The sequence below is a fragment of the Tamandua tetradactyla genome, chromosome 10 (genome assembly GCF_023851605.1).
Source record: "Tamandua tetradactyla isolate mTamTet1 chromosome 10, mTamTet1.pri, whole genome shotgun sequence".
Classification (NCBI taxonomy): Eukaryota; Metazoa; Chordata; class Mammalia; order Pilosa; family Myrmecophagidae; genus Tamandua; species Tamandua tetradactyla.
The window spans coordinates 49,465,225-49,492,237 of NC_135336.1; the positions used below are offsets into that span (position 1 = coordinate 49,465,225).

Below are 27,013 nucleotides of genomic sequence, written 5' to 3' on the forward strand. Positions count from 1 at the left end.
AGGTGCTTTATACCAAAATTTTGTAAGTGAAACCATTTTCTAATTTAGTTAAGGGATGAGAGTGTTAATGGGGTGAAGAAAAAAAAGCAAAAGGGTTATTGCTTCTGTGGAAAGCAGAGAATATTTAGCCTATTGCAGACCCTGAAGTGCTCCCAAGTACTACAGTGGTTCTGTTATGGAGGAGAGAAGGTTGTCTCTGTGCAGCCCCGTGGGAAGCATCAATTGGTGAGTGGTGTGTAGAAGGAAAAATCACTGGACAAAATAGAGACCCCAGCTTCTGGACTGATTTTACCTCTAATTTATAGTTTCACCTTAAGTTATTTCCTAATTTTAACTCTTACATTTGGGTATCTGGTCCAGTTTAATTTTTATGTATGTTGTGAAGTAGAGTTGTAGGTTCATTTTATTGCTCATTGATATCCAATTAGCCTACCACCATTTATTGAAAGGACTATCCTTTTCCCATTTAGTTACCTTGGTACCTTTGTCAAAAATCGATTGACCTTATATATATATGGTTTATTTCTGGATTCTGTTCTGCTTCATTGAAGATATATTTAATTTTGCATGTTTGCCATATATATGTGTGTGTGTGTATACGTATGTTTATCCTTAAAACAGTATCACCCTGTCTTGAGTACTATAGTTTTATAATGCGTTTAAATCAGATAATGTAAGTTCTTGAACTTTCTTCTTAACTGAAATTGTTTTACTGAAATTATTTGGGCTAATATATGTTCTTTGCATTTCCATATGAATTTTAGACTCAAGTTGTTAATTTCTACCACAAAATAGTTCCTACTAGATTTTTTTATCAGGATTGCATTGAATCAGTAGCTCATTTCAGAGAGAATTGACATCTTCACAACATTGAGTCTTCCAGCCCATGAACTTGATGTATCCTATCTCTGATTTATTTACTTATTTAATCTTCAGCGTTTTTCTTTTTATTTTTAGTTTATTGATCTTAAACTTATTTTTTATCCCTAAGGTTTCAAATCTTTTTTATGATATTATGAATGGAGATTTCGCCATTTTATTTCAAATTGTTAGTTGGTAGTATATCGAAATACAGTTGATTTTTGTACATGATCCTATGACTATACAAAACTCCAGTACTGGTTCTGTTAGATTTTTGTAGTCTCCTTGGGATTTTCTCTCCACAAGATCAAGTGTGTCCTTGAAAATGGAATCCCTGGAAGTTCACAATACTCTTATTCAAATGATGCTTACTACAATTTTGGAATCCCTTTTTCAGAATTTGTCAGACGCATTACCAGTCGCAGAAGAAAATACATTTTTAGTATTTATGAATGGATATATGGCTCTAATTATTTTTGCTTCTTCCCCTACTTTCCTTTTAAGCCTAGAACTGTACTGGGGATATATTATTTTTACCTGTCTACTAGACATTAAATGATAAGAGATGAGTAGGCAGTTGGATATATGCATCTGCAGTATAGGAAAAGAGTATGGATGGAGGTAAAAATATGTGAGTCATCAGATCAGAGTTGGAGCCCTGGGAATGGATGCTGTTGCCTAAAGGGTTTGACTGGAAGCCTAGCAGTCTTCAGAAGAAAAACTGAATAGGTCTAAGAAAGGTTTGAGGGTCTGTTATGAGGCAAATATCTATAGGAGCTCTGGGGAGCATTTAAGAATTGACTATCAATTCATTTGTGAGCTGCAGAAATGCTTTAGGAATTACTATTTTTTAAATTCCTCCTTGTTATTTTAAAGAGTATACATGCATTTCACAGGAAGTTAAATCCCTCATAAAGTCCACTGATACCTATGCTGTTTTCTCTTTTTAAAGTTGTTGGAAATGTACTACATGGCATTTAATTTTTTTCTCCAAATTAATGTGATTTTAATCATTATTGGGTTTCTACTTTTAAACGTCATAGTGATCATTTTATACTATTTTAATAACCAGTTTGGTATAATATTTTGATTTTGTTATCTACATTTAAATATTGTTGATTTCAAGAGAGTTAAATCAAATACCTGCCTTTCTTTTGTTCCTAGGTAAATACTGTGGTCTGGGGTTGCAAATGAACCATTCAATTGAATCAAAAAGCAATGAAATTACAGTGCTTTTCATGAGTGGAATCCATATTTCTGGACGAGGATTTTTGGCCTCATACTCGGTTATAGATAGAAAAGGTAATTTTCCCTTTTCGTAGTGTTTTCTACATTTTGCAATTTTTAGAATAAAAAATGAAATGTTTCTTCAAGTACTGTGTATTTGAGATTGGAAGAGAGCACAAAAGACTGAATAATGAACAACATATATAAGCATTTTGACAAATAAAATGAAATCAATTTCAGAATTCCAAAAATTAAAAGTACATAAACTTTTTATAAGTCTATATACTTTCCCTATATCGATTCTTCACTTTTGTGAGATTTTAACTTTTGAAAAAATCTGCCAATCGCTAAAATGTATCCTATCAATTTAAAGCTTTATTATCCATAGTTGACCATTTCTCAGTACTCTGTTAAAGACCATATTACTGCAGTTTTCAAAGAATGATATCATATCACCAGGAATAGCTTGTGGACTGCTTTCTGAGAACACCCAAGTCTGAGGTGTTCTCTGGATTGTTAATGTTTAGGACTAAAAAGGATAAAAAATGAACAGCAAGGCCATTAAGTAGAATAGACTGAAAAATTTGCTTGGATTTCCAAGATAAAATACAAGACTTAAATGAAATTTCTCATGTATTTTGTTTACGGTGGCATGTGTTTCTCCCCCCCCCCCCCCACTACAATGGTACTTTGGTAAGAAGGTTTAAGAACTGTTGCTAGTAGAAGGATAAATCTGAACGATAATTTAAATGAGGAAACATGTTTATTTTTATACTTAACAACAATTTAACTAGCTTGATCAGTTAAAATTAAAAATTAGCTTTTACTTTATATTATACAAATGGAAAAATTGTCGAGACCCCCCTCCATATGGGAATGTTTGACATTGGAATCACTGAAGTCAAAGCTAGCTGTTCCTTCTCAGGTATGGTAGATTCGAGGTTAAAGCTATATATCATGTTAAAAGTTCCATTTAGAACATGATGGAGGAAGGAACTTGTTCTGTGTGAAAAGAATTCTGCTTTCTAAGCTGTGAAATAAGGTGTGAGAAAGAAAACTCATTTGGATGGAATAATGGGAAGAAAAAACTACAAACATTACACTAAGTGAACAGTTAATATTTTTGACAGAACCAGGACGAAAGCAGTATGGCATTGTGGAAAGGACACTGGGTAGCCCTGGAATTGAATTGAAACTTTTCTCTGCCATGTGTTAGCTGGGTGACCTCTAGCCAGTTATTTCACTTCTATGAGCCTCATCTGCAAAGTGGTTAGTTGTAAAGACTAAATCTAATAATACGTGTGTAGTAACTGTAGATATACCACATATGCACACAGCAAATGTTTTCTCCCTTTCCACTGCACACACGCACATGTGCACCTTTCCCTCCATCCTGGGAAGAGACCCATAAGATTGAGAATATACAATGAGATTATGATGGATTCCCATACGTTCAGTTTTACTTCCTGAAAGTCTTATACTAATAGGTGAGAGAATAAAAACTAATTTGCTACTTAATCTGCTTAAGTTTCTTTGTGTTAATATCAGTAAAATTATTTACTTTAGTTCATATTTTTCTCTTCTGTCATTGTTATGTATCAGCAAGTTGATAATTTCTGGAAAAAAAAATTGTCCTCAGCTGAAAAAATGTCATTATATTAGACATTTAAATTTTGCTACTTTTTGATCCACAGAAGCCCAAATTCCTTGCATTAAGGTTACTTAAGAATGGACAGTAATCTCAGATAACAGAATCAGTATACTGGAGACTTATATACTTCTGTGCCAAATTTCAAATGACTGTGTTACTGTATTAGCTGAAACTTAGCTTACTAAGGTTTTGAAAATATCCTTCTTAATTACGAACTTCCTTGTAGTAATACTTTCCAAAGCCATGATCTCCTGGGAAATAATCTTCATTGTGCAGCTGTCTCTTGAGTTCCTGTATATATATTTTTCTTTTTGCATGGCCTTGTCCCATCCATCAAGCATTTGTAAAACAAATTTGGAGTTATGTAACTTATCTAAACTATGTTTAAGAGAACACTGGTTGGATTTCCTATTACTTCTTCTTGGGTGGTCTTTTTAGTCTCAGTTTCTTATAATATCTTACTCATTTGAAAGATGGTTAGCTTTGGTTGAGAGCTTCAGTTTGATTCCATTCAGGAAACTTAGCTCCCACTCTGAATTCCAGGAATATTTTGAAGGAGCATCACTGCTTGTCCTCAGCTTATTAACCTGGTTCAGGGTTTAGAGTATTTGAGAATTAAAGATTGTGAAAAGCTTTGCTTCTGTGGCTTTTTTATTTGTTATACTATCTCAAAGATTTGTTAATGTAATTGTATGTGCTGATGAAATCATGATTTTGTGTTTGACATATACAATACTATTACTTTGTGAAAGAACTCTTTATTTTTTTCATTCCTTTCAGTGCCTTATATCCTGCTTTATGCAGTGGGGATGCAGCACTGAATAAGATACTGCTTTCCTGGAGCTCTACAGTAAGGGCTGGATAAGTGACATTAACAAATCATTACTTATTTATGATACAGGAAAAGTTCAAATAATAGGAGGCTGGAGGGAGGGAGTGAGTGGGAAATTGATAAGGAGCAAAGATTTCCTGAGGAAGTCACTTATAAATTGTGAACTGAAGGATGAGTTGAAAGTTCAAGGCAGACAAAAACGGGAGAACATTCTAGGGGGGAAAAAAGCTGGTACAAAGACATTATAGTGGGAAGAAACTTTGGGGATAAGTGGGAAAAAGCTGGTATGGCTGGAGTGGAGTGAGTGAGGGGAGAACAGGTAACATTATTCACTGCTCTGTAGAAAATGTGAGAATTCGGTTTTTTTCCTAAGTGTACATGAGAGCTATTAGAGCATAGTACTGATATGGCTAGATTTACATTTTTGTTTGATTTTATGATCTTTCCCGTTCTGTGATGAGTGGGTAGAAGAGAGGTAGTAAATGGAGGGAGGCAGTTAAGACAATGTTCAAGAGACTTCTGGGAAAGATAACAGAGTTGGGAGCACCAGGACTCAATCCTTCTACTAAAACTATTAAACAGACAGAAAAGTCTGAAACAACTACTTTGAAACTCCAGAAGCCAGAACAACACTTTACAGCATCCAGGGAAAAGCAGACAGAAGGCTGGTAAATTATGATTAAGAACTGTAAACTGCTCTCTTGGTGAGGTGGCTGTGGTGCCTATCCCCCAGTCTTACTGTAGTCTGGTCCCTGTCCGATGGCTAGTGACATAAAGGGAACTAAAAATCCTCTTCCCCAAGAACAGGGGTGTGCATAGCTGATCACTAATAACAGCTTTTGATAGTAAATTCAGATCGCTGTTGCTTCATCCTCTCCTGAACAAATGCTGTGGCAGCTGTCCCTATACTGTCCCTGCACAGGGTGGAGAAGATGGAGATGGCTTCCTCGGGGATGTGGTGGAATGTTAGTTGAAGGCTGTATTTTCTGGGCAGGCCAGGAAAGCTCAGCTTTTAGGGAGCCATTGGAGAAGTTTGAGGTGCCCCATTGAACCAGTCTGTGCCCCCTTTTGTGGGCCCTGTTTTAATGAGGAAAAGTCCTCCCCAAAATGACCCACTTTCCAAAATTTTCCCTACAGGCAGAAGCAGTGTGAGACTACTGAAATGTGTGTATAAAAAAGCTATAGAGGGGGCGATGCAGTGGTGGCTCAGTGGCAGAATTCTCGCCTGCTATGCTGGATACCTGGGTTCAATTCCTGTTGCCTGCCCATACAAAAATTAATTAATTAATTAATTAATTAGTTAAAAAAAAAAAACAAAGTATAGACACAGACAGTTTGAGGCAAAGGCCTGCTGGCTTCAGATACCCAGGAAAGGGAAGTTTGTCTCCTGGGAAATGGGACAATCAAGCACTTGTAAACAGGGGATCTGCAATACAACTAACAGACAAAAGTCCAGGACAAGACACAAGCCAAATGAGACAGAGAAAACTCTGTACAGTGCCTTGGGCAGATGTTCCTTTTAGGAGGGCTGAAGCACAAAAAATATCTATCTTATAGCCAGCTGGTTACAAAACCAAGAAACAGACATCCCAGGGAGAAAACCTCAGAGTACAGTGTGCAAAAAAAGAGTATAAGATAAGCAAAGAAACAGGAAATGATGGCCTATCCAAAGAAAGAAGATAAAAATATAAAGACACCGAAGAAAAGAATGTGGGCATAACAAGCAAAACCTTTAACAAAATTATCTAAAAAATGCTTCAGCAGATGAAAGATGCACCACTGCATCGCCCCCTCTATAGCTTTTTTATACACGCATTTCAGTAGTCTCACACTGCTTCTGCCTGTAGGGAAAATTTTGGAAAGTGGATCATTTTGGGGAGGACTTTTCCTCATTAAAACAGGGCCCACAAAAGGGGGCACAGACTGGTTCAATGGGGAACCTCAACATGCCACACCAAACAGGATAAACATGAAGAAAAATATAACCCATCGTATATTGATTACACTCTTAAATGCAAAGGACAAGTAGAGGGTTCTAAAAGCTGCCAGAGAAAAGCAACGTGTTGCATACAAGGGAGTCCCAATGATTGCTGATTTTTCTTCAGATCACGGAGGTATGAAGGCAGTAGGATGGGCAGGCCATGGTGGCTCAACAAGCAGAGTTCTTTCCTGCCATGACAGAGACCCAGGTTTGATTCCTGGAGTCTGCCCATAAAAAAAAAAAATTAGAGAAGAAGGCATGGGATGAAATACTTAAAGTGCTGAAGGAAAACAAAACTGTCAGCCAGGGATTTTATATCTGGAAAGACTCTTTTAGAAATGGCAGAAAGAGGTACACAGTTGCATGTGTCGGACTGTGTGCAGACCACATGTGGCACAGGCAAGGACCCTGAAAATAAACAGCTGCTCCCTTGCAAACATCCTCCCTTGGGGCTGCATCCAAGTCTCTACTGCTGTGCCAATCAGATGCTGAAGAAGATCTAACTGCAGCCATGAACAGCAATGAGTGCTTCAAATGCCCTGTTGGAGGAGACTGTGGTCATGGAATGAGAAGCCGTGGCAGGTGTTTCCAGTTAGTTTCCTCATCTCTTCCAGATATCTCTTATCACTGTGGTGAGCCAAGGATTATGATCTTCAGGAGGATACCTGCTATAAGTGCAGTAGAGATGACCACATTGCCAAAGCCTGCAAGGAGCCCAACAGAGAGCTAGAGCAATGCTGCTACAACTGAGGCAAACCAGGCCACCTGGCTCATGACTGTGACCACATGGATAGGCAGAAGTGCTATTCTTGTGGAGAATTTGGACACATTCAAAAAGACTGCACCAAAGTGAAGTGTTATAGGTATAGTGAAACTGGTCATGTAGCCATCAACTGCAGCAAGACAAGTCAACTGCTACCGCTGTGGCGAGTCAGGGCATCTTGCACAGGAATGCACAATTGAGGCTCACACAGAATGCACAATTGAGGCTATGGCTTAATTATTTTCTTTTGTCACCCCTCCTTTATCTGATTGATGATTGTATTATTTTCTCTGAATCCTCTTCACTGGCCAGAGGTTGGCAGAGAGAGGCTCCTCCCAGGCCAATGAGCTTAACTTGCCGTGTAAAGGGAGGAAAGGGGTGGGAAAAAATAAACTTTCTGTGTTTAATGAAAAAAAAAAGTTTATGTTTAGTTTGATGAGGTGTTTATATATAATGCTTTGTTAAAGAACCCCCTTTCCATGCCACTGGTGAATAGGGATTCATGAATGGGAAGAGTTGAGTCAGACCAGTAAGCCTGTTCTGGGTTTCTTGAGTATGTTCCCATGTAGGAGATAAAAACAGTTCTGGAAGTGTCTATGCACTTCCATAAGTAACTTTAATTTTAGCATAATGATGGCCTTGATTGTCTGACCTCAGTAGCTATTAAGTAACATCAAATAACATCTGTATCAGGCCCTCCATAGAGCATACAGTTGAGGGGGAGTAAACAAAATAAAAAGACAACCATGCGTATTAATGGCTGTGCAAGAGAGAAATCGAGATAAAAGCCAAAATGAAATAAGTTCATCACGTTGATGCTGGATATATGCATGGTGATGGCAAAGGTTTAGAACACATTTTTTCAAAGTCTAAATCTAAAACCCAGAGTAAACATGATGTTCAGAGTTAGCATAATTTGGGGCTATTCAGGAATTGCAAAGAAATGCATTTTCACAGCAATCAAGATGTTATTTTTGTGTACTATATCACTTAGACAACTATTTCATTTGCTGTAATCAGTTTTTAAAAGTCAGATGGTAAAAAACAACTGAGGTCTTAGAAAATAGAAATGTAATTTTAAACTAGCCAATAAAGCTGGAGAAGGAAGGGGGAAAAAATGACAGAAAGATTAAGACATTTCAGATAAACAAAAGCTGAAGGAGTACATCATTACTAGACCTGCCCTACAATCAGTGCTAAGGGGGTTTCTTCAGACTAAAAGGAAAGGGCACTAGACATTGGTTCAGAGCAGCATAAAGAAATAAAGACTGTGGCAAAGACAATCATTGGGCAATTATAAATGCCAGTATTAGTGTTTTGTACTGTTTGTAATGTAACTCTAATTACTGCCTACAGGTAACAAAATGCAAATACATATAATATAATGTAAATGTATGCTTTTAGACATACAATGTACAAAAATTTAAGCTATACAAGTGCAAAAAAAAGGTGGAGGGACAGAGGAGTATAGAAAAAGTACATATGCATGCTGTTGAAGTTAACATCAAACCACTGAATGATTGGTTCTGCCTCTCTCAATAAAACCTTAAACTTAAAGCCTTAACTTCCAAACAGTGGCTGATAATATGGTGTACAAGATCTTTCTAAGATCCAGAAACATTTTCAATTCTTCAGAAGTCTAGCTGATATTTTCTAGAATTACGTTAACACAGAATAGAAATAACAGTCCTCTCATAATTGTTGGAAGTGATGAGTATTATTTATTTCTGTCTTTGCTTGCTATGTGAAGGGAAATCCAGTAACCTTTTCTGTATTGGTAGAATTGTTCAAGAATGATATTTACCCATGAAAATTAAGAGATAACCAGTAATTGAAAAGGATGGAAACTATTGCTAAAGATCACTAAAAATAACAGAGTGGAAAAAGCTACAAATGTTATGAAAACTAGAGCCAAAGTAGAAGGGAACATCAGGTACAACTTGGGCATTGGAGTAGTTTAGTGCTTCATCCAAAAGGGCTTCTGTGGTAGTTAGATTCCCGGTGTCAGTTTGGCCAGGTGTAAGTGCCTAGTTCTATTGCTGTGGATATGAGCCTGTGGATATGAGCCCGTGGCTCCTGAAGTTCATCTGTTGCTGATTACATCTGCAGTCAACTAGGAGGCGTGTCTGCTGCAGTGAATGATGTTTGATTTAATTGGCTGGAAGCTTAAATGAGAGAGCTCAACGTAGCATAGCTCAAGCAGCTCAGCATACCTGATCTCAGCACTTGCAGCTCAGCTCAGGTCTTTGGAGATGCAGAAAGGAATCACCCTGGGGAAAGTTGTTGGAACCCAGAGACCTGGAGAGAAGGCAGCAGAGATCACCCTGTGCCTTCCCACGTAAGAAAGAACCTCAGTTGAAACTTAGCTGCCTTTCCTATGAAGAACTATACATCTTTAACTGAATAAATCCCCTTTTATTGAAAGCCGATCCATCTCTGGTGTGGTGCATTCCAGCTGCTAGCAAAGTTGAGCAAATTTGGTACCAGAGAAGTAGGGCGCTGCTGCAGTTTGCAAATACCAGATATGTTGGAATGGTTTTTTGGATGGAGAAGGGGAAGATCTTGGAGGAACTGGGAAGAGAATGATGGAAAAGTCCTGGAGTGCCTGAAGAGACTGTTGGTGTAAATGGAACAACTGCTAATCTGGATAAAGGGGGACACAAAAGTGACAAACTGTAGTTTGCAGAGTCAGAACCATGTAAGCTTGGGTCTGAAGCCAGGAGACCTTGGACCAGGAGAGTGGACCCACCCATATACATGAAGAGGGTAAGTTTGCGCTGAGGGCAGAGGATGAATCTCCTACCTTGTTGCGGTGGAAGAGTTGTGCTGACTCAGGCCTTGAAGAAGGTATAGCACGCTCCTTGGGGACTGGGGAGAGCCTTGCTTCCACCACACATAGGGGTTGAGCGTGTGCCCCAGAAATGGCAGAGAACCCAGGTGTGGCCCTAATGCTTGGAGAGGGTGGAGCTGAGAAAAAGGTGGTCTCCTCAATGTTCCCCAAGGTTGATTCGGAAAGAGGCAGGCCACTGCATAGGCCCTTGCAAAGGGTGAAACTGCCACTTTCTAAAGCCGAAGGATAGATGACTTTCAGACTTTGAAATCCAATGGAGTTTGCCCTGCAGGTTTTCAGTACTGTTCAGGTCTTGTGACATCTATGTTCCTTCCAATTTTTCCCTGTGAAAATGAAAACGTGTATCCTGTGACAGTCCCTTCTTTGCATATTGTCACCAGATAACTTGTTTTGAGATTCATAGGTCCACAGCCAGAAGAGAGTTTTTGTCACCTTAATATTTCAGGGGATGTGTGTAGCTGCCCAGTTGACAGGGGGTGGACATGTAAGTAGTTAGGTTCAGGTGTCAGCTTGGCCAGGTGAAGGTGCCTAGTATTGTTGCTGTGGACATGAGCCAATGGTATGTGAACCTCATCTGTTGCTGATTACATCTGCAGTCTAGGCACACTAGGAGGTGTGCCTGCTGCAATGAACGATGTTTGATTTAATTGGCTAGAAGCATAAATGAGAGAGCTCAGCATAGCACAGCCCAAGCAGCTCAGCATACCTCATCTCAGCATTCACAGCTCAGCCCAGGCCTTTGGAGATGCAGAAAGGAGTCACCCTGGGGAAAGTTGTTGGAATCCAGAGGCCTGGAAAGAAGGCCAGTACAGATCACCCTGTGATTTCACGTGTAAGAAAAAACCTCAGTTGAAAGCTAGCTGCCTCTTCTTTGAAGAACTATACATTTTTAACTAAATAAATCCCCTCTTATTGAAAGCCAATCCATTTCTGATGTGTTGCATTCCAGCAGCCAGCAAACTAGACCAGCTTCCTTATGACAAAAGCCTCTTGCTACAAGGAGTTGAGGTAGGATGAATTCTGTCTCTGAAATTGTTTCTTTTCAGAAGAAATAGCTGATTCTAAAGTCTTTAAAAAAAATGGCAATCCTAGAGTTGTGCTTATAACAATATTTTTAATTCAGTCATCTCTGATCTGGTCATCTCTAACAGGCTTTTTTTAAAAAATTTTTATTAGATTATGGGTTCACAGAGCCATCATGCATAAATGTGAACACCTTATGTCTGCTCCTTTTATCCACCGTATGGACAGATAAGTTTAAAAAATATATGGATAAAAAATAAAGACATAATATGGGGGACAAAGAGTAAAATAAATTGGGTAGATTGAAATACTAGTGGTCAATGAGAGGGAGGGGTAAAGAGTATAGTATGTATGTATGCGTTTTTTTTTTTTTCTGGAGTGATGCAAATGTTCTAAAAATTGATCAAGATGATGAATACACAACTATGTGATATTGTGAGCCATTGTACACTATGTATGGACTGTGTGTGTGAAGATTTGTTAATAAAAGTATTTTTTTAAAAGATCCTGAAATCTTTCATCCTGTTATTGATTATTAATTTGCCTTTTTGTGTATTGTCATGCTTTTCTTTGCTATCAAGTTGTATACTCTTCCTGCCTTCAAAGTCCCATTCGAGGTCACATCTACAAAGTTGGGGAAGAATAGATGCTCCTTTTTGTGGGTATTATGATTCATTCACTTTGTACTGGACTCTTGTTTTTAAGACTAGTGTAGAATCTACACTGTAGATGCTAACTCTACTTTGAACTGCACCAGGAAAAAAGAAAATGCCAGTCTTCCTTGGCAGAAGCCCTAAGGGCATTCTCTTTACTGCCTCCATGCTCTTTCTGTCCAGAACAGCCAAATGAAGTATACCATATGGTTACTATTTTGTGTAGCAACATGGGTTATAAATATTCTTTTGTGTATATTAGACTAATGATTAGACCTAGAGAAAAATAAATCCTATTGGTAGGTGTTACATATACCCTGAACTTTGAACATATTGATTTTCTGGTATTGTAGGACATCTTAAAGTAGATCCAGCCTGATAAAGAGTGCTTTATTGGTGATTATTATAATCACTGCCCTTAACACTTTGTATGTAGTTAAGTTTATCTTGTTACTCAGGCCAGAAATCTTAGCATTGATCTTTGACTCCTTTCTCTCAAACTAAGTATCCAATCCATCAGCCCCTTCTCAGAACATATATGTACTTATATCAGAATCTTATATCAACACTCTACTGCTATAACCCTGGTTCAGCTTGCCTACAACTCTTGCCTCACTTATGGCAGTAGGTTTCCTTACTGGCGTTAGTTTCTGCCCTCGCTTCCTGTCAGTCTGCTCTCAACCCAGTGGACAGTGTGATCCTTTTATACATAAGGTTTATCTCTGCCTATGGTCTTACCTCTAAGACCCTGTAGGATATGGTTCCTAGGTACTCATATGAGTTCATTTCTTACTTTTCTTCCCCATCCTCGCCTGGCTCCAGCCTGCTTGCGAATCTTCACACGTGCAGGGGTTGCTCCCACCTCTTGAAGCCTTTGAAATTGTGATTCTCTCTGCCTCTTCTCAGTTATCCACATACTTCATACCTTACTCACTCACCTATTTTAGGGTTTGAATAGATGTGACCTCAATGTGTCCTATCCTGACCACCCTATTTAAAATTGCAAAATAAGAACAAAAAGCAAAAACCTTTATTTTCCTCATATCCTTCCTTGCTTTATTTTTCCAAAGTACTTATCACATTTAACATACTGTATACTTCTCTTACTAATATCACCCATTTTTCTTTTCCTCCATTAGATGTATACTCCCTGCATATGCAGAGAGTTTTCACTAATTTTTTCTTTGCTCTTTGGTACCTAGAAAAACACCTGGTTGTAATGTATGCTTATTAAATATTTTTTGAAAGAATAAATGATCTACCAACTCTGGCTCTATCTTTTCCTAAATTGTTTTTCATCCACTGCAAATGTGCTATAGATCAGAAGATATTACTTTCATAATAGCTTTTTTCTTTTGCTTTTCTACCACTGCCTTATTGAGATATAATTCGCATACCATACAGTTCACCCCTGTAAAGTATAGAAGTCAGTGATATTTAGCATATTCACTGAGTTGTGTGTAATCATTACCACATTCAATTTTAAAACATTTTCATCCCCCCAAAAACAACTATAAAACATTTTTAGGCATCCTATACTCAATAGCAGTCACTCAACATTTTCTCCCCTAAACCTTCTCCCTTCTGTCCTAGGTAACCTCTAATCTTCTTTCTGTCTCAATAGATTTGCTTATTCTGGACATTTCATATATAGGGAATCATAAAGTATGTGGTCTTACGTGACTGGCTTCTTTTACTTAGCATAGTGTTTTCAGGGTTCATCCATGTTGCCCTATGCTAGAGGTTCAGAACATTAATCATGCTTCATTTGCTTTTTTTACACAATTTTATCGAAATATATTCATATATGTAAAATCTATCCAATGGCTTTTAGTGCATTCACAGAGTTCTGCATTCATCACAACAATCAATCTTAGAACATTTCCATCACTTTTAAAAGAAAAACCCCATACTCCTTTAGTGGTCACCTCTCAATCCCTTTGTTCTTCTTCAGCCCTACATAATCACTAATCTGTCACTATAGATTTTTTACATTTACATTTTATACAGATGGAATCATGCCATATGTAGTATTTTGTGTCTGGTTTCTTTCTTGTAGCATATTTTTTTTTATTTTTATTAATTAGAGAAGTTGTAGGTTTACATAAGTCATGTAAAAAATACAGTATTCTCATATAACCCCCTGTTGTTGGCATGTCGCATTGGTGTGGTACCTCTGTTAAGTTGATGAAATAATATTAAAATAGTACTGTTGGGCAGGCCATGGTGACTCAGCATATTCAGCATGTTTTAAAATTGAATGTGGTAATGATTACACACAACTCAGCGAATAGCCTCTCCTGCCGTGCCGGAGACCCAGCTTCGATTCCCGGTGCCTGCCTGTGCAAAAAAATAAAATATTGCTGATAACTATAGTCTTCTGTAGTTTATATTAGATATATTTTCCCTTATATTCCTCAATTATTAACACCTTGTAATAGTGATATGCTTTTGTTATAGTTCATAGAAGAACATCTTTCTATTCTGTTAAATACAGTCAATGTTCACAACAAGGTTCATTGCGTTATACAGTCCTCTGGCTTTCCTTTTAGTAGCATGTTCACATTCACACACCTAATTCAGCAGTTAATTATACTAAAAATAATGTGTTAATAATGTTTGTAAATTAATATCACCACTACCCATTTCCAGACCTTTACTGTCAACCTAATTATAAATTCTGCACAAATTAAGCATTAGCACTCCATTCTATCACCATATTCCATCTCTTGGTAGGCTATGTTCTAGTTTCTAACTCTGTAAATTTGCTAATTATGACTAGTTCATATTAGTGAGATCATATAATACTTGTCCTTTTGTGTCTTATTTCCCTCAAGATTCATCCAGGTTTTCACATGTATCAGGACTTTTTTCCTTCTTACAGATGAATAATAGTCCATTGTATGTATATACCACATTTTGTCTATTCATTCATCAGTTGTACGCTTGGGTTTCTTCGGTCTTTGGGCAGTTGTGAATAATGTCTGTTTGGTTTGCTAAAGCTGCTGGAATGCCATATACTAGAAATGGATAGGCTTTTACAGAAGAGATTATTAAGTTACAAGTTACAATTCTAAAACTGTGAAAATGTCCAAATTAAGGCACCAGCAGGAGAATACCTTCTTGGAGAGAAAGGCTGCTGGCATCCAGGGTTTCTCTGTCGCATAGAAAGGCACATGGTAACTTCTACTGGCCCTTCTCTCTTGGGTTGGTTTAAAAATGCCTCCTTCAACTCCTGTGGGTCCTTCTAACTTTCCCTGGGGCATTTTCTTTCTAAGCTCTCCTTCTCTCTCTCCCTGAGCTGTCTTAAAGGACTCCAGAAAGTGGATTAAGACCCTCCTTGAATGGACAGGGCCACATCTCCATGGAATCAGCCTAATCAAAAGATACCACCCAACAATAAATTGGTCTGCCCTCACAAGATTGTATTTAAAGGACATAGGCTTTTCTGGAGCTATGTTAGGGTTCTCTCGAGAAACAGAACCAACAGGAGGTATCTGTAAATATAGAATTTATAAAAGTATTTCATGCAACTGTTGTGGGAACGTAAGAGTCCAAAATATATAGGGCAGGCCATGAGCTGGGCAGCTTCAATGAAGGTCTTCAACAAACACCCCAGGAGGGGGTGGCTGGCTGAAGCAGAAAAGAGAGATTCTTTTTTCTGAATTTTCCTTAAAAGCCTTCAGGTGATTAGATTGTACTCATTGCAGAAGATGCTCCCCTTAGCTGACTGCAGCTTAATCGCTCGTGGATGCAACCAGTGTATTCATGACTTAAGTCCATGAAATGTCCTCACGGCAACAGACAGGCAAGAACATTCTTGACCAGACAACTGGCACCATCACCTGGCCAAATAGACACATGAACACCAGGGTTACCCCACATCACACTGGGGGTACATAACATTCAAACCAGCACAGTGCCGTTGCTAGCATCAGTAGCATCAGTGTGCAAATACCTGTTCCTGTCCCTGCTTTCAGTTTTTCTGGGTATGTGCCTCGTAGCAGAATTGCCATATCATGTAACAGTCATATACTTGGCATTCTGAGGAACTGCCATACTGTCTTCCACCACAGCTGCACCATTTTAAATTCCCACCAACAGTGAGTTAGTGTTCCTGTTTCTCCACATCTTGTGCAACATGGTAGTTTTCTGGTTTTTAAATAGTAGCCATTCTAGTAGGTGTGAAATGATAGCTTGTGGTTTTGATTTACATTTCTCTTATAGCTACTGATGTTGGAGCTTTTGAAAAAACATCTATTCAAGTCTTTTGTCAATTTTTTAATTGGGTTGTTTGTCTTTTTTTTTGTTGAGTTGTAGGAGCTCTTTATATATCCTGAATATTAAATCCTTATTGGATATGTGGTTTCCAAATATTTTCTCCATTGAGTAGACTGTCTTTTCATAGTCTTGACAAAGTATTCAACTTTGAGGAGTTCCCTTTATTTTTCCTTATGTTGCTTGTGCTTTGGGTGTAAGGTCTAAGAAGCTACCTCTACCACAAGTCTTGACTCTACATTTTCTCCTAGGCGTTCTGGTTCTGGTTTTTATATTTAGGTCTTTGATCCATTTTGAATTAATTTTTGTATAAGGTATAAGATAGGGTCCCTTTTTAATTCTTTTGGATATGATATCCAATTTTCCTAATGCCATTTGTTGAAGAGACAATTCTGTGTCAGTTGGGTAGACTTGGCAGCCTTGTCAAAAATTAATTGTCCAAAAATGTGAGGGTCTATTTCTGAACTCTCAGTTAGATTTCACTGATGTTTATGTCTGTCATTATGCCAGTCTTATGTTTTGTTTTGCTTTGTTTTTATCACTGTCGCTTTGTACTATACCGTAATTCAGGAAATGAGAGTTCTCCAATTTCATTTTTGCTTTACAAAATGTTTTTGACTATCATGGCCCTTACCCTTCCAAATAAATTTGGACATTGGCTTTTCTATTTCTGCAAAGTAGGCGGGGGTAATTTTGGTTGAGATTGCATTGAATCTGTAAATCAATATGGACATATTAACGATATTTAGTCTTCCCATCCATGGAATTTCATTCCACGTATCTAGCACTTTGGTTTCTTTTAGCAATGCTTTGTGGTTTTTGAATGCAGGTGCTTTACATCCTTGGTTAAGTTTATTCATTGGTATTTGACTATTTTAGTTGCTATTATAAATGAATATTTTTTCCCTGATTTCCTCCTTAAATTGCTCATCATCAGTGTATAGTAACAGTGATTTTTCTATTTTAATTTTGTATCTCACCACTTTGCTTAACTCCTTACTTAGGTCTAGTAGCTTTGTTGTAGATTTTTTGGCACCTTGGATTACAGGATCATATCATCTGCAAATATTGAAAGTTTTACTTCCTGCTTTCCGATCTGGATACCTTTTATTTCTTTTTCTGTCTAATTGCTCTAGTTGGAACTTCTAGTGCAATGTTAAATAACTATTGACAGTGAGTATCCTTGCCTTATTCCAGATCTTAAAGGGAAAACTTTCATTCTTTAGGCATTGAGTATGCTGTTAGCTGTGGGTTTTTCATTATGCCCTTTATCATGCTGAGAAAGTTTCTTTCTATTCCTGTCTTTCAAAGTGTTTTTATGAAGAAAGGATGCTGAATTTTGTCAGATGCCCTTCTGCATAATGAGATGTTTATGTGCCTCTCCTTTGAGAATGTGTATTTCATTGTTGATTTTCTTCTGTTGAACCACCCTTGCTTACCTGGGATAATACCTACTTTGATCATGGTGTATAATTCTTTTAATGTGCAGATAGGTTTGATTTGCAAATATTTTGTTGAGAAAAAATCCATTTCTTTTTATTGCCAAGTAATTTTGCATTCTTAATCCATTCAGCAGTTGATTCGTATTTTGATTTTTCCCACTCTTTAGCATTATGTACAAATTTTTGCATAGATGTATGTTTTCATTTCTTTTGGTATATACCAAGGGAGTGGAATTGCTGTGTCATATGGTAACTGTATGTGTAGCATTTTGAAGAACAACCAAAATGTTTTCCAAAGTGACAGTATTCCATTTTGTAGTCCTACTAGTATGTGAAGTTCCAATTTCTCCACATCTTTTTTGTTATAGCTGTCCTACTGAATGTAATAGAGAAGTAGTTGGTATCTCATTTTGGTTTTGATTTGCATTTCCCTAATGGCTAAGAATTTTGAGCATCTTTTCACGTGTCTTTTTTGACAATTGTATATTTTCTTTAGAGAAATGTTTATTTGAATTCTTTGCCCATTTTTTAGTTATTATATATTAATATAATAAATATTAGGGTTATTTCCTTATGTATCTGGACACTAGACCCTTATCAGATAGATGAGTTGCAAATATTTCCTCCCATTTTGTGGGTTATCTTTTCATTTTCTTGATAGTATCCTTTGAAGCACAGAACTTTTTGTTTTGTTGAATTACAGTTGATTTTTCTTTGATTGCTTATAGTTTTTGTGTCATATATAAGAAAATGTTGCCTAATCTAAGGTCACAATGATTTACTTCCCTGTGTCTTCTTCCAAGAGTTTCTTAGCTTTAGCTCTTAATTTTGAGGTAATTTTTGCTTATGGTGTGATGTAGGGGTCCAATATCATTCATTTACATATAGATATTCACTTATCCTAGTACCATTTGTTGAAAGGACTATTCTTTGTCCCAATGAATTGTCTTTGTGCCCTTGTTGAAATCAGTTGAGTATAAATGTGAGTATAAATGTGAGAGTTTATTTCTATATTCTCAATACTCTTCCATTGATTATATAGCTTCTTTTACATTACTGTCAAAAATGTGAGGCAGGTGATTAGTTTTGAGTTGTATTCAACTTGCCTGGCATGATATGATGTCCTTAATAGCTGGGAGACTTGGGTTTTCTGAAAGGCTCTTTTCTTGGGAAAAGCCTTCAAGAAAGAAATATTTTAAAGCATCTTAATTCCCTCCTTTATTTTTCTGATGTTATTTTCTTTACCTTCATGAACTTGGAAGCTTAAAGTCTCTCTTTGCTGTCCATTTTGTATTCCTTTTTTTTTTTTTCCTCCTAAGGAGCTCTTTTGGGCCCCCACAAAATCTGAGAACCAGGCCATTGGTTTGCACATATTTTGCATGGTATAATCTGAAGTTTCAGAACTGTACCGACTTGTACCCACAGCCCTGTTCTAATCAGTACATTCATAGATGACCAGCTTTTTAGCATATGATCCAAAGGTAATGGGGCTGACTGGCAGTTTCCTTATGGCTTAATGCCATGTTGGACCATATAGATATATTTTTATTACAGGGCATTAATCCTGGAAGTTGAAAATTCTCTGGGCTGGGCTGGATAGTGGAAAATCAACTTTTATGGATGCTCTATTAAGATTGCCAGGTTTGAATAGTGTATAGGCAATTCAGTTTGCCTGTTTTCCCATTCATTCAAACAGATAGAAAGTAGTAAGCCCCTATCCAGACACATATCCTCTTAAATTCTGAAAACAGATTAACTTAATCATCCTTCAGCTCTCTGTGGTATATAGAATACTAATCCATATAATCACTCTCAGAATACCACTTTCCTATTAGTATAATACTTATTTTATGTTAGTTCTTTCAAGACATATTTTTGTTGGGTAATACACACATAATTTCTTCACATTTCTAAAATAGAGCAACAGCCTTAATATCTGTCCATGGACTGGGTATTGTAAAATGATGCTTCTATGATAGTCATTCACTTAATTAAAAAAAAAAACCTTAAGTGCCTAATGTGTTAGAGGTTTGACTTGGAAAGGTCAGGTACAGCATCTGTGATGAAATGACAGTTAAGCTGAGATCTTAGAGAGGAGTCAGCTGTGCTAAGGGATAGTGCAAAAATCCACCCAGACCAAGAGTGTGTCTGCAGAGCTGAAATAAGGCTAGTGTGTCAAGAAGCCAAGGCCCAAAGCAAGACAAGACTGGAGACTGGGGGAGAGCAGTCTCTTCAAGACCTTATAGGCGGCTTGGAGGAGTTCGCTCTCTATACTAAGAGCAGAGGAAGCCATTAAAACGTTTTAACCAAAGCTTCCTTATGCATACCCTGTGAGCAAGATCTTTATTAGAGGAGCTGTTGTTTATATTTGTTGATTTCTAGGTAGAATATTTTAAATTTTAAAAGTTCTTTGTTATTGATAGTGCTTCCCCAACTTTGGTATAGGAATCATCTGAAGGGTCTGTTAAACAGATTTTAGTCCCCACCTCCAGAGTTTTCAAGTAAGTCGTGATGGGACCTAAGAATTTGAATTTCTAAGAAATTCCCGGAAGATGCTTATACTGCTGGTCCTTTCTGTTGACCAGATTTTGAGTAGCAGCCATTTAAAGCCACAGAATTAACTTACCTCATAAGTTATTACTTTCCCTTGTATATAACCAGCAAAGGATCATTTTTATTCATATAATAACTGAGAAATACTTTTTTTCTTTGTGTTTTGGGATTGTACATTACATAAGCCATTTTAAGGCTATGAAAGTGATCCTTCTCTACTTATGATACATGACTCGATGAGGTGGTGTGGGAGTGAACAGTATTGGGGAGACATACATAGTCCCCCAAATCAGGGTACTTAAAATAGAAAGAAATTGTGATTAACAAACTTTTTTTTAAAAAGTTTTAAGAGGCACCTTCATATGTTGTTGAGATTTTGAACAGTAGTGTTTGAGATTTGTAACAGGTTTTTTTTTTTGGCAGGAGTAAATTTATATGTATTATTGAGGGTCCCTGGTCCAGATAAGTCCTAAAATCGCGCCCAGCCTCTCCAGAATATCAGATAGTTCCTTCTCCCTACCCCATGTTAGAGACAGATCCTTCCAATATCCAAAATTTAGAATTGCCAAAGCCCAAACAACTGCAGTGAGAGGTATGGAAAGATCAAAGGTGATGGTGGAATTATACACAGAAGATAGGACTTAACAAATGAACATAAACGCTGAATCATTAAATGATATCTCTTTTAGTCTCCAGTATTTTAGAGCAGCTATAAGTAAAAACCTAAAATTGTGAAATTGTAACCCATGTCAAAGTCTGAAATATGTTTTACCACTAATTGTGGTGCTGTGCTTGGAAATTTATAGTTTTTTGTATATATGTTATTGTTTATAAAAAAAAGAAGGAAAAAAAGGTCGACTGTGATGATAAAAAAGTGTTTAAGCCCCCTAACCTCCTATATTCTGGAGCAGCTAGAAGGAGAAATATGAGAGGATTGTATGGTAGCCCATGACAAACTCTGGAATCTATCCTGTAACCACTTTTTGAAGAGTGCTTTGGAAACTATTGCCTTTTTTATTGCTTTTGCTATACTATACAATAAAAAAAGTTTTTTTAAAAAAGAGTAAATTTATGTATTATTGAATCAGTTTTTTATTTGTGTTTTTCTAGATCTTATTACTTGTTTGGACACTGCATCCAACTTTCTGGAACCTGAGTTCAGGTATGACTGTGTTTGTGGTATTTTATATTTTGCTTAAATGTTACTCATTATCTACCTTTTTATCCTCATATTATATACACTTGAGATTAATATTGTGTGACACATTGTCATTGGTCTAAGACTTCAGTAAATTAGAGCTTATTTGAAACTGTTGAGCTGCATGTTTACATTTTTCATTGTAGAACTCAGATCTTCACAATGAAAGGTATCATTTTAATATGATTTAAAGGTAGAACTAATTGCTCTTCAAAAGCTAACAACAGTACTCTTAAAGATAGAAAAACTATTTTTATTTTCTCTTAAAAGGGAAGGGGGTCAGTTTATACCTTTATAGAACTCTTCCATGTTCAAATAGCATTTCTACCACTATTTCCCTGCTTCATGCCCTTGTCTCCTGCCTAGAAAGAATTACTTTCTAATTGATCTCCCATATCTATTCTTTGCTGACTTTATTCTACCATTTGCATTGTTGCCAAGTTGTTTCTTGCTTAACAATCTTTAGGAGGTCTTGTTCATGACAAAAGAAGTCCAAATTCTTTATCTGATCTTCAGGATCCTTCATAGGTAGTCCTTGGGTCATATTTTGAGTCTCATCTTTTGGTGTTTTCCCTTATTATTGATGCTGAAATTGCTCAGTATTATTTATACTGCTCTGAGCTCTCAGGACTTTTGCCTGGTGTCTCTATTCTTCTCTGCTTGGCAAAATAATTTTCATTTTTCAAGGCTCGTCTCACTAACTTCCCCCCAACTTCCTACTACTCTCTAAAGAATCTTAATTTTGTCTTCAGGAATGGTTTTCTCTGAGAAGGGTGTCCTCTTCAGCCAGGGCTTGGTTGAAGAAGAGCACTTGCTAGGGGCTCCAGAGGTTACCTGGCATTGATGTATGGCAGACAGCCCTGCTGCAAGAAGAACCCATCTGGGCCAGCTGTCTACCCTCCATGCTACATCAGTCTTTCACCATCCAAATCCAACCTTCCATCATCTCTCACCTTCACTACAGCTCTAAATGCCTAACTGTCCCAGCTTCCACTTGTGCTTCTGTATAATCCCTTATCTTCCCAGGAGCTAGAACAATCTTTTAAAAATAAATAAACCAGATGATGCATATAAACTGTCAAAATCCTTTAGTGCCTTCCTGTTTTACATAGAAATATAATCCAGACTCCTTGAGGTAGTCCACAAGGCCTCAGCATAATTTTGCCCCTGCCTACCTCTCCAACCTTCTCTCAGAGTAATCTTTGCTCATTGCACTCTACCTTCCCTGGTCATCTTCAGTTCCAGGCCACAGCAGACCTGCCTCATGAGCATGCTGTTCCTTCTGAATGGTGTGCATTCCCTTAACAGAACAGAGCCCTGGTAAGAGCAGGGCCTCTGGCGCCCATCTGCCACTCACCAGCTGCATGAACTGGGCAAAGTTGTCTCTGTTTCCTCATTTGTAAAATAAGGATAATAATAGTACTAACCACATAGGTTTGTATTGTCGATTACCTAAAGCACTTAGAACACTGCCTGGCACAAAGTAAGGATGTAGCAGTTTCAAAATCTGATTATTTGTACAAGTATCTAATGTCTTCCTCTACTATTGGAATGTAAGCTCAGTGAGGGTAAGGGCCATATCTGTTTGGTTGACCTTTATACAGCCTGTACCTAGTTCAGCTTGGTGCTTAGTAGACAGCATAATAGATTCAAATAAATATGTTGAGTGGATGGCCACATAAATGTGTTGAATGAGCAAGAAAGTGAGTAAATGAATAAGTGAATGAATGCCAAACATTTTTTAATACAACTTAAATTCAGTCAAAAGAGAGTTGGTAAAATAAATAGCGTTTATTCATAAAATAGAATAGCATGTAGCTATTAAAAATGATGAACTATATCTTGCAACAGAAATATATATACCATTTATTATGAAGTTAAAATCAAAGCAGTATATGGAATATGAAATAATTTGTATACATACTTGGGTGAAGACATGCTGTATAAATAGAAATAGAAAAAAGTCTGAAAGGGCTTTTAAGGAGTGGTAGTTCTCTCAGGGTCGTGAGATTATCAGTAATATGTTCTGGATTTGTCTGAATATTCCATATTATAGATGTATAAATAAAGTTTAAAGAGAAAAAAAATCCTCCCAGATTACTTTTCTAATGGAAAAGTAAAAATTTCTATTTTAACTTTGTCTTTTACATTTTTAGTAAAAGTCATGGCATGAGTTATATAGGAAGTTATAAATAGCAGCAAAGAAAACTAAGAGTCACTGGCCCACAAGTGCTATTTACAATGAAATGAAGAACTTTTCCCCAGAAGGTAGTGTTATGTACTCTTTTGCTTGTTTTCATCTTTCAGTAAGTACTGCCCAGCTGGTTGTCTGCTTCCTTTTGCTGAGATATCTGGAACAATTCCTCATGGATATAGGGATGTAAGTTGGATGTAGATTATTTTAAAGTTGTGATATAACTTTATTTTTTTTAACTCCGTATTAGGTAGATATGTATCTGCTGTATATCTTTATTTTGATATTTGTTTTCTAGGAATTTTTCCTTTTTAGTAATATATAATGTTTTATTACTTTTCTTTTGTTAAAAAAGCTGTTCCAAAATGAGAGGATTAATAATCAACTCTATATTTATGAAGAAAGTTATCCAATTAATTTCCTCTCATAGTATGTCTTGTCAGGAATTTATCTAAGGAAAATTAAAAACTAATATTTTCTTTTTCCTTCCACAAGTCCTCACCATTGTGCATGGCTGGAGTGCATGCAGGAGTAGTGTCAAACATTTTGGGTGGCCAAATCAGTGTTGTAATTAGTAAAGGAATCCCATACTATGAAAGTTCTTTGGCAAACAATGTCACTTCTGTTGTGTAAGTATGCACACTTTTTATAATAAACATGCTGGTTATAGGGTTAGATGTCTCCTAGCTAGATCTCAGCATCATCACTTCTAATAGTGTCCATGAAATAATATTCATACAGTAAACAGTCATATTTGCATGTGTTCAATGTCTGAGTGTACTGAAGAGTTAGTTTTGTGAGTATAAGCAATTTGGTACTAGCTTAGCTTATTCTACTTCAAAAGTGTCGTCATTTGGAAGAATGGTTTATTTATTTCCTTTCTTTTCTGTGTTGAAAAAAATCTGGTATAAAAATCTAGATGTTTGTAGCCAAATCCTTACTTAAGTTCAACTTGTAGATCAGAAGATGTAACTGTTCTCTTCCTTATAGCCCTGGTGACCCTGGATGGATTGAGGATAATTGCAGTACTATGAAGATAAATGAAATTTTGACATATATGAGTAGTAGTAGTATTTATCATGAATTCCTCTCTCATCCCAAGAGAGTGTTTTAAGACTGTGTATTCATGGTATCTACGTTGTTTTCTTCAAACACAGACTAGGCACCAAAAGCAGGACAAATTGCAGTAGATCACCAAACGTTAAATAGAAATACATTAGCTTTCTCTTTTCATAAGTCTTGCATCTTTTCATAAATCTGCTTGCAGGACTAAGCGTAATTGAAACCAGCTTCTCTTCATAGTTAGCAGGCCAGTTTCATTCAGAATACAAAAGCATGATCTGCACCTAGGACTGTATAGTGCAGCAGGCCTATAAAGAGCCAGCTAATAAGTATTTTAGACTTTGCAGGACACACGTCTTTGTCACTTATGCTTCTTTGTTTTTTGTACAACCTTTTCAGCTTGGAAAAACATTCTTAGTTCTCTGGCCATATACAACAGAACTTATAAAAAAAGATATATTGCATCCTTTTGTAATGATTTGAATGTTAGCTCCAGGCAGTAACATATACTGACAATCTTATCTCTCCAAGTTCCTTGGAATCCTATGACTGACAAGCTATCCGCTCCCCTGCCCCCCTCTCCTAGCTTAACCATTCTGTCCCATTACTTTGATATCCAAATGCAATGAGGCATTCTAATGCTGAAATTTTTGTTCTTAGATATGTTGATTTCCTCTCACAAATGCAATTTTATTAGAAACCATCCTTTCCCCTGTTTATCTCAGGGAACCTGAGCTTCATTCTCTGAGAAATTATACTTTTTAGTGTACTTTCACCAAAAGCAGATGCCACAGAAAAGTTGGGGATCAGTTTATTTCAGGAAAAAGAATAAATAAGTATATATTAAAGGTTAAGTGGACACATTTGCACAGTCGTTTATGAAACTGGGTACCAGAGACTTGTAAAGAAAGTTGTTTTTGCTGATTTCAGAAGTTGTTTTGCTTAGAAATGAGACTTTTTTCTGTAGGAACAATCTCAGTTGTGTAATTTTTAGCCATGGAATATTCCTTTAAACAGCAAAATAAAAACAAAAGAAATAAATGGGAATGCTGTGTGTTATATGAGTATAACCAAAAAACCTCTCTCTTTCAGGGGACACTTATCTACAAGTCTTTTTACATTTAAGACGAGTGGTAAGCTTTTCTTATCTTTATAACTTATTATAATTTGTTTAATAGCTAATATTTTTCTAACACTGACTGTATGCAAGACACTATGCCAACTGCTGTTTCTTTTTTTTTTTTTTGTGCTTTATCATTTAGTCATCACAATAACACTATAAGGTAAGATAGGCACTTAATATAAAAAAATAGAATAAATTGGAAGTTTTTTCTTAATAGGGAAATGATCATGTAAACAAAAAAGGTTCCTTAGAAAAGGTAACTTTTGAATTTGTCTGAAGGAGTTATTCTTTAGTTCAGTAGAAAATATTAAGCATCTTTTATTTGACAGGCCCTGTTCTGGTTCTGATTCAACAGTGAATAAAATAAAACAAAATCCTGTCGTCCTGGGGTGCAAGGGTAGTTCAGTGGTAAAATTCTTTCCTGCCATGCGGGAGACCTGGGTTCTATTCCCAGCCCATGCACTTCCCCAAAACAAGCAAAGAAACAAAAATTCAACAAATGATGCTGCAATAAACAGGATACTCATGTGGAAAAAGAATGAAATATGACCCTGCCATAACATACAAAAGAAAAAAAATCCTGTCTTCCTGGAACTTATATTCTGGTGGTGAGGGGTTGGCAGTAAACAAATGCATAATTGTTTATAATATGATCAGAGATGTAGGAAAATACAGCAAAGAAGGGCAGAGAATGCAGAAGGGACAGGTTTGAGGTTTTACGTAAGACCAGGAAAGGACTCAAGGAGAATGTGATATAATAGCAAAATCAAAAATCAGGTAAGGGAGTGAGTCATCGAGTTATTTGGGGAGAATGTTCCAGGAAGAGAGTAACGTATCTCCATTATACTAACAAATGTTACTTGTAAATGAATATGTTTGGAAGTTTCCTAACAAGACACAAAGGTAGACATTGTTCAAGAAATATTTGCCTAACAAGGCAAGTGAAACACTAGGCAAGTGTTTCTAATTTTGAAATTTCTCATTACTTTGTATTATCAATATAGTATATGTCAATTAAAAGTACAATAAAAAGTTTGAAATAAATAGATTTATATAGATTTTGAATTTATGTCTGGAAACCAAATTACTTTCTTCATTTCAGGTTGTTATGGAACACTGGGGATGGAATCTGGTGTGATTGCTGATTCTCAAATAACTGCATCCTCTGTACTGGAGTGGACTGACCACACAGGGCAGGAGAACAGTTGGAAAGCTGAAAGGGCCAGGCTGAAAAAACCTGGACCTCCTTGGGCTGCTTTTGCCACTGATGAATATCAGTGGTTACAAATAGATCTGAATAAGGAAAAGAAAATAACAGGTT

The 27,013-nt window shown here is 36.8% G+C and overlaps 1 protein-coding gene across 2 annotated transcripts in view; it reads left to right on the plus strand.

Moving 5' to 3' along the window:
* Positions 1 to 27,013, plus strand: part of DCBLD2 (discoidin, CUB and LCCL domain containing 2) — a 99,111-nt gene that overhangs the window by 46,249 nt on the left and 25,849 nt on the right. For both annotated transcript variants that reach the window (XM_077118621.1, XM_077118622.1), the window contains exons 3-8: positions 2,026 to 2,163; positions 21,226 to 21,277; positions 23,621 to 23,693; positions 24,003 to 24,136; positions 25,662 to 25,702; positions 26,795 to 27,010. In XM_077118621.1, the coding sequence (XP_076974736.1) occupies positions 2,026 to 2,163; positions 21,226 to 21,277; positions 23,621 to 23,693; positions 24,003 to 24,136; positions 25,662 to 25,702; positions 26,795 to 27,010 (654 nt within the window). The remainder of the gene's footprint in view (positions 1 to 2,025; positions 2,164 to 21,225; positions 21,278 to 23,620; positions 23,694 to 24,002; positions 24,137 to 25,661; positions 25,703 to 26,794; positions 27,011 to 27,013) is intronic.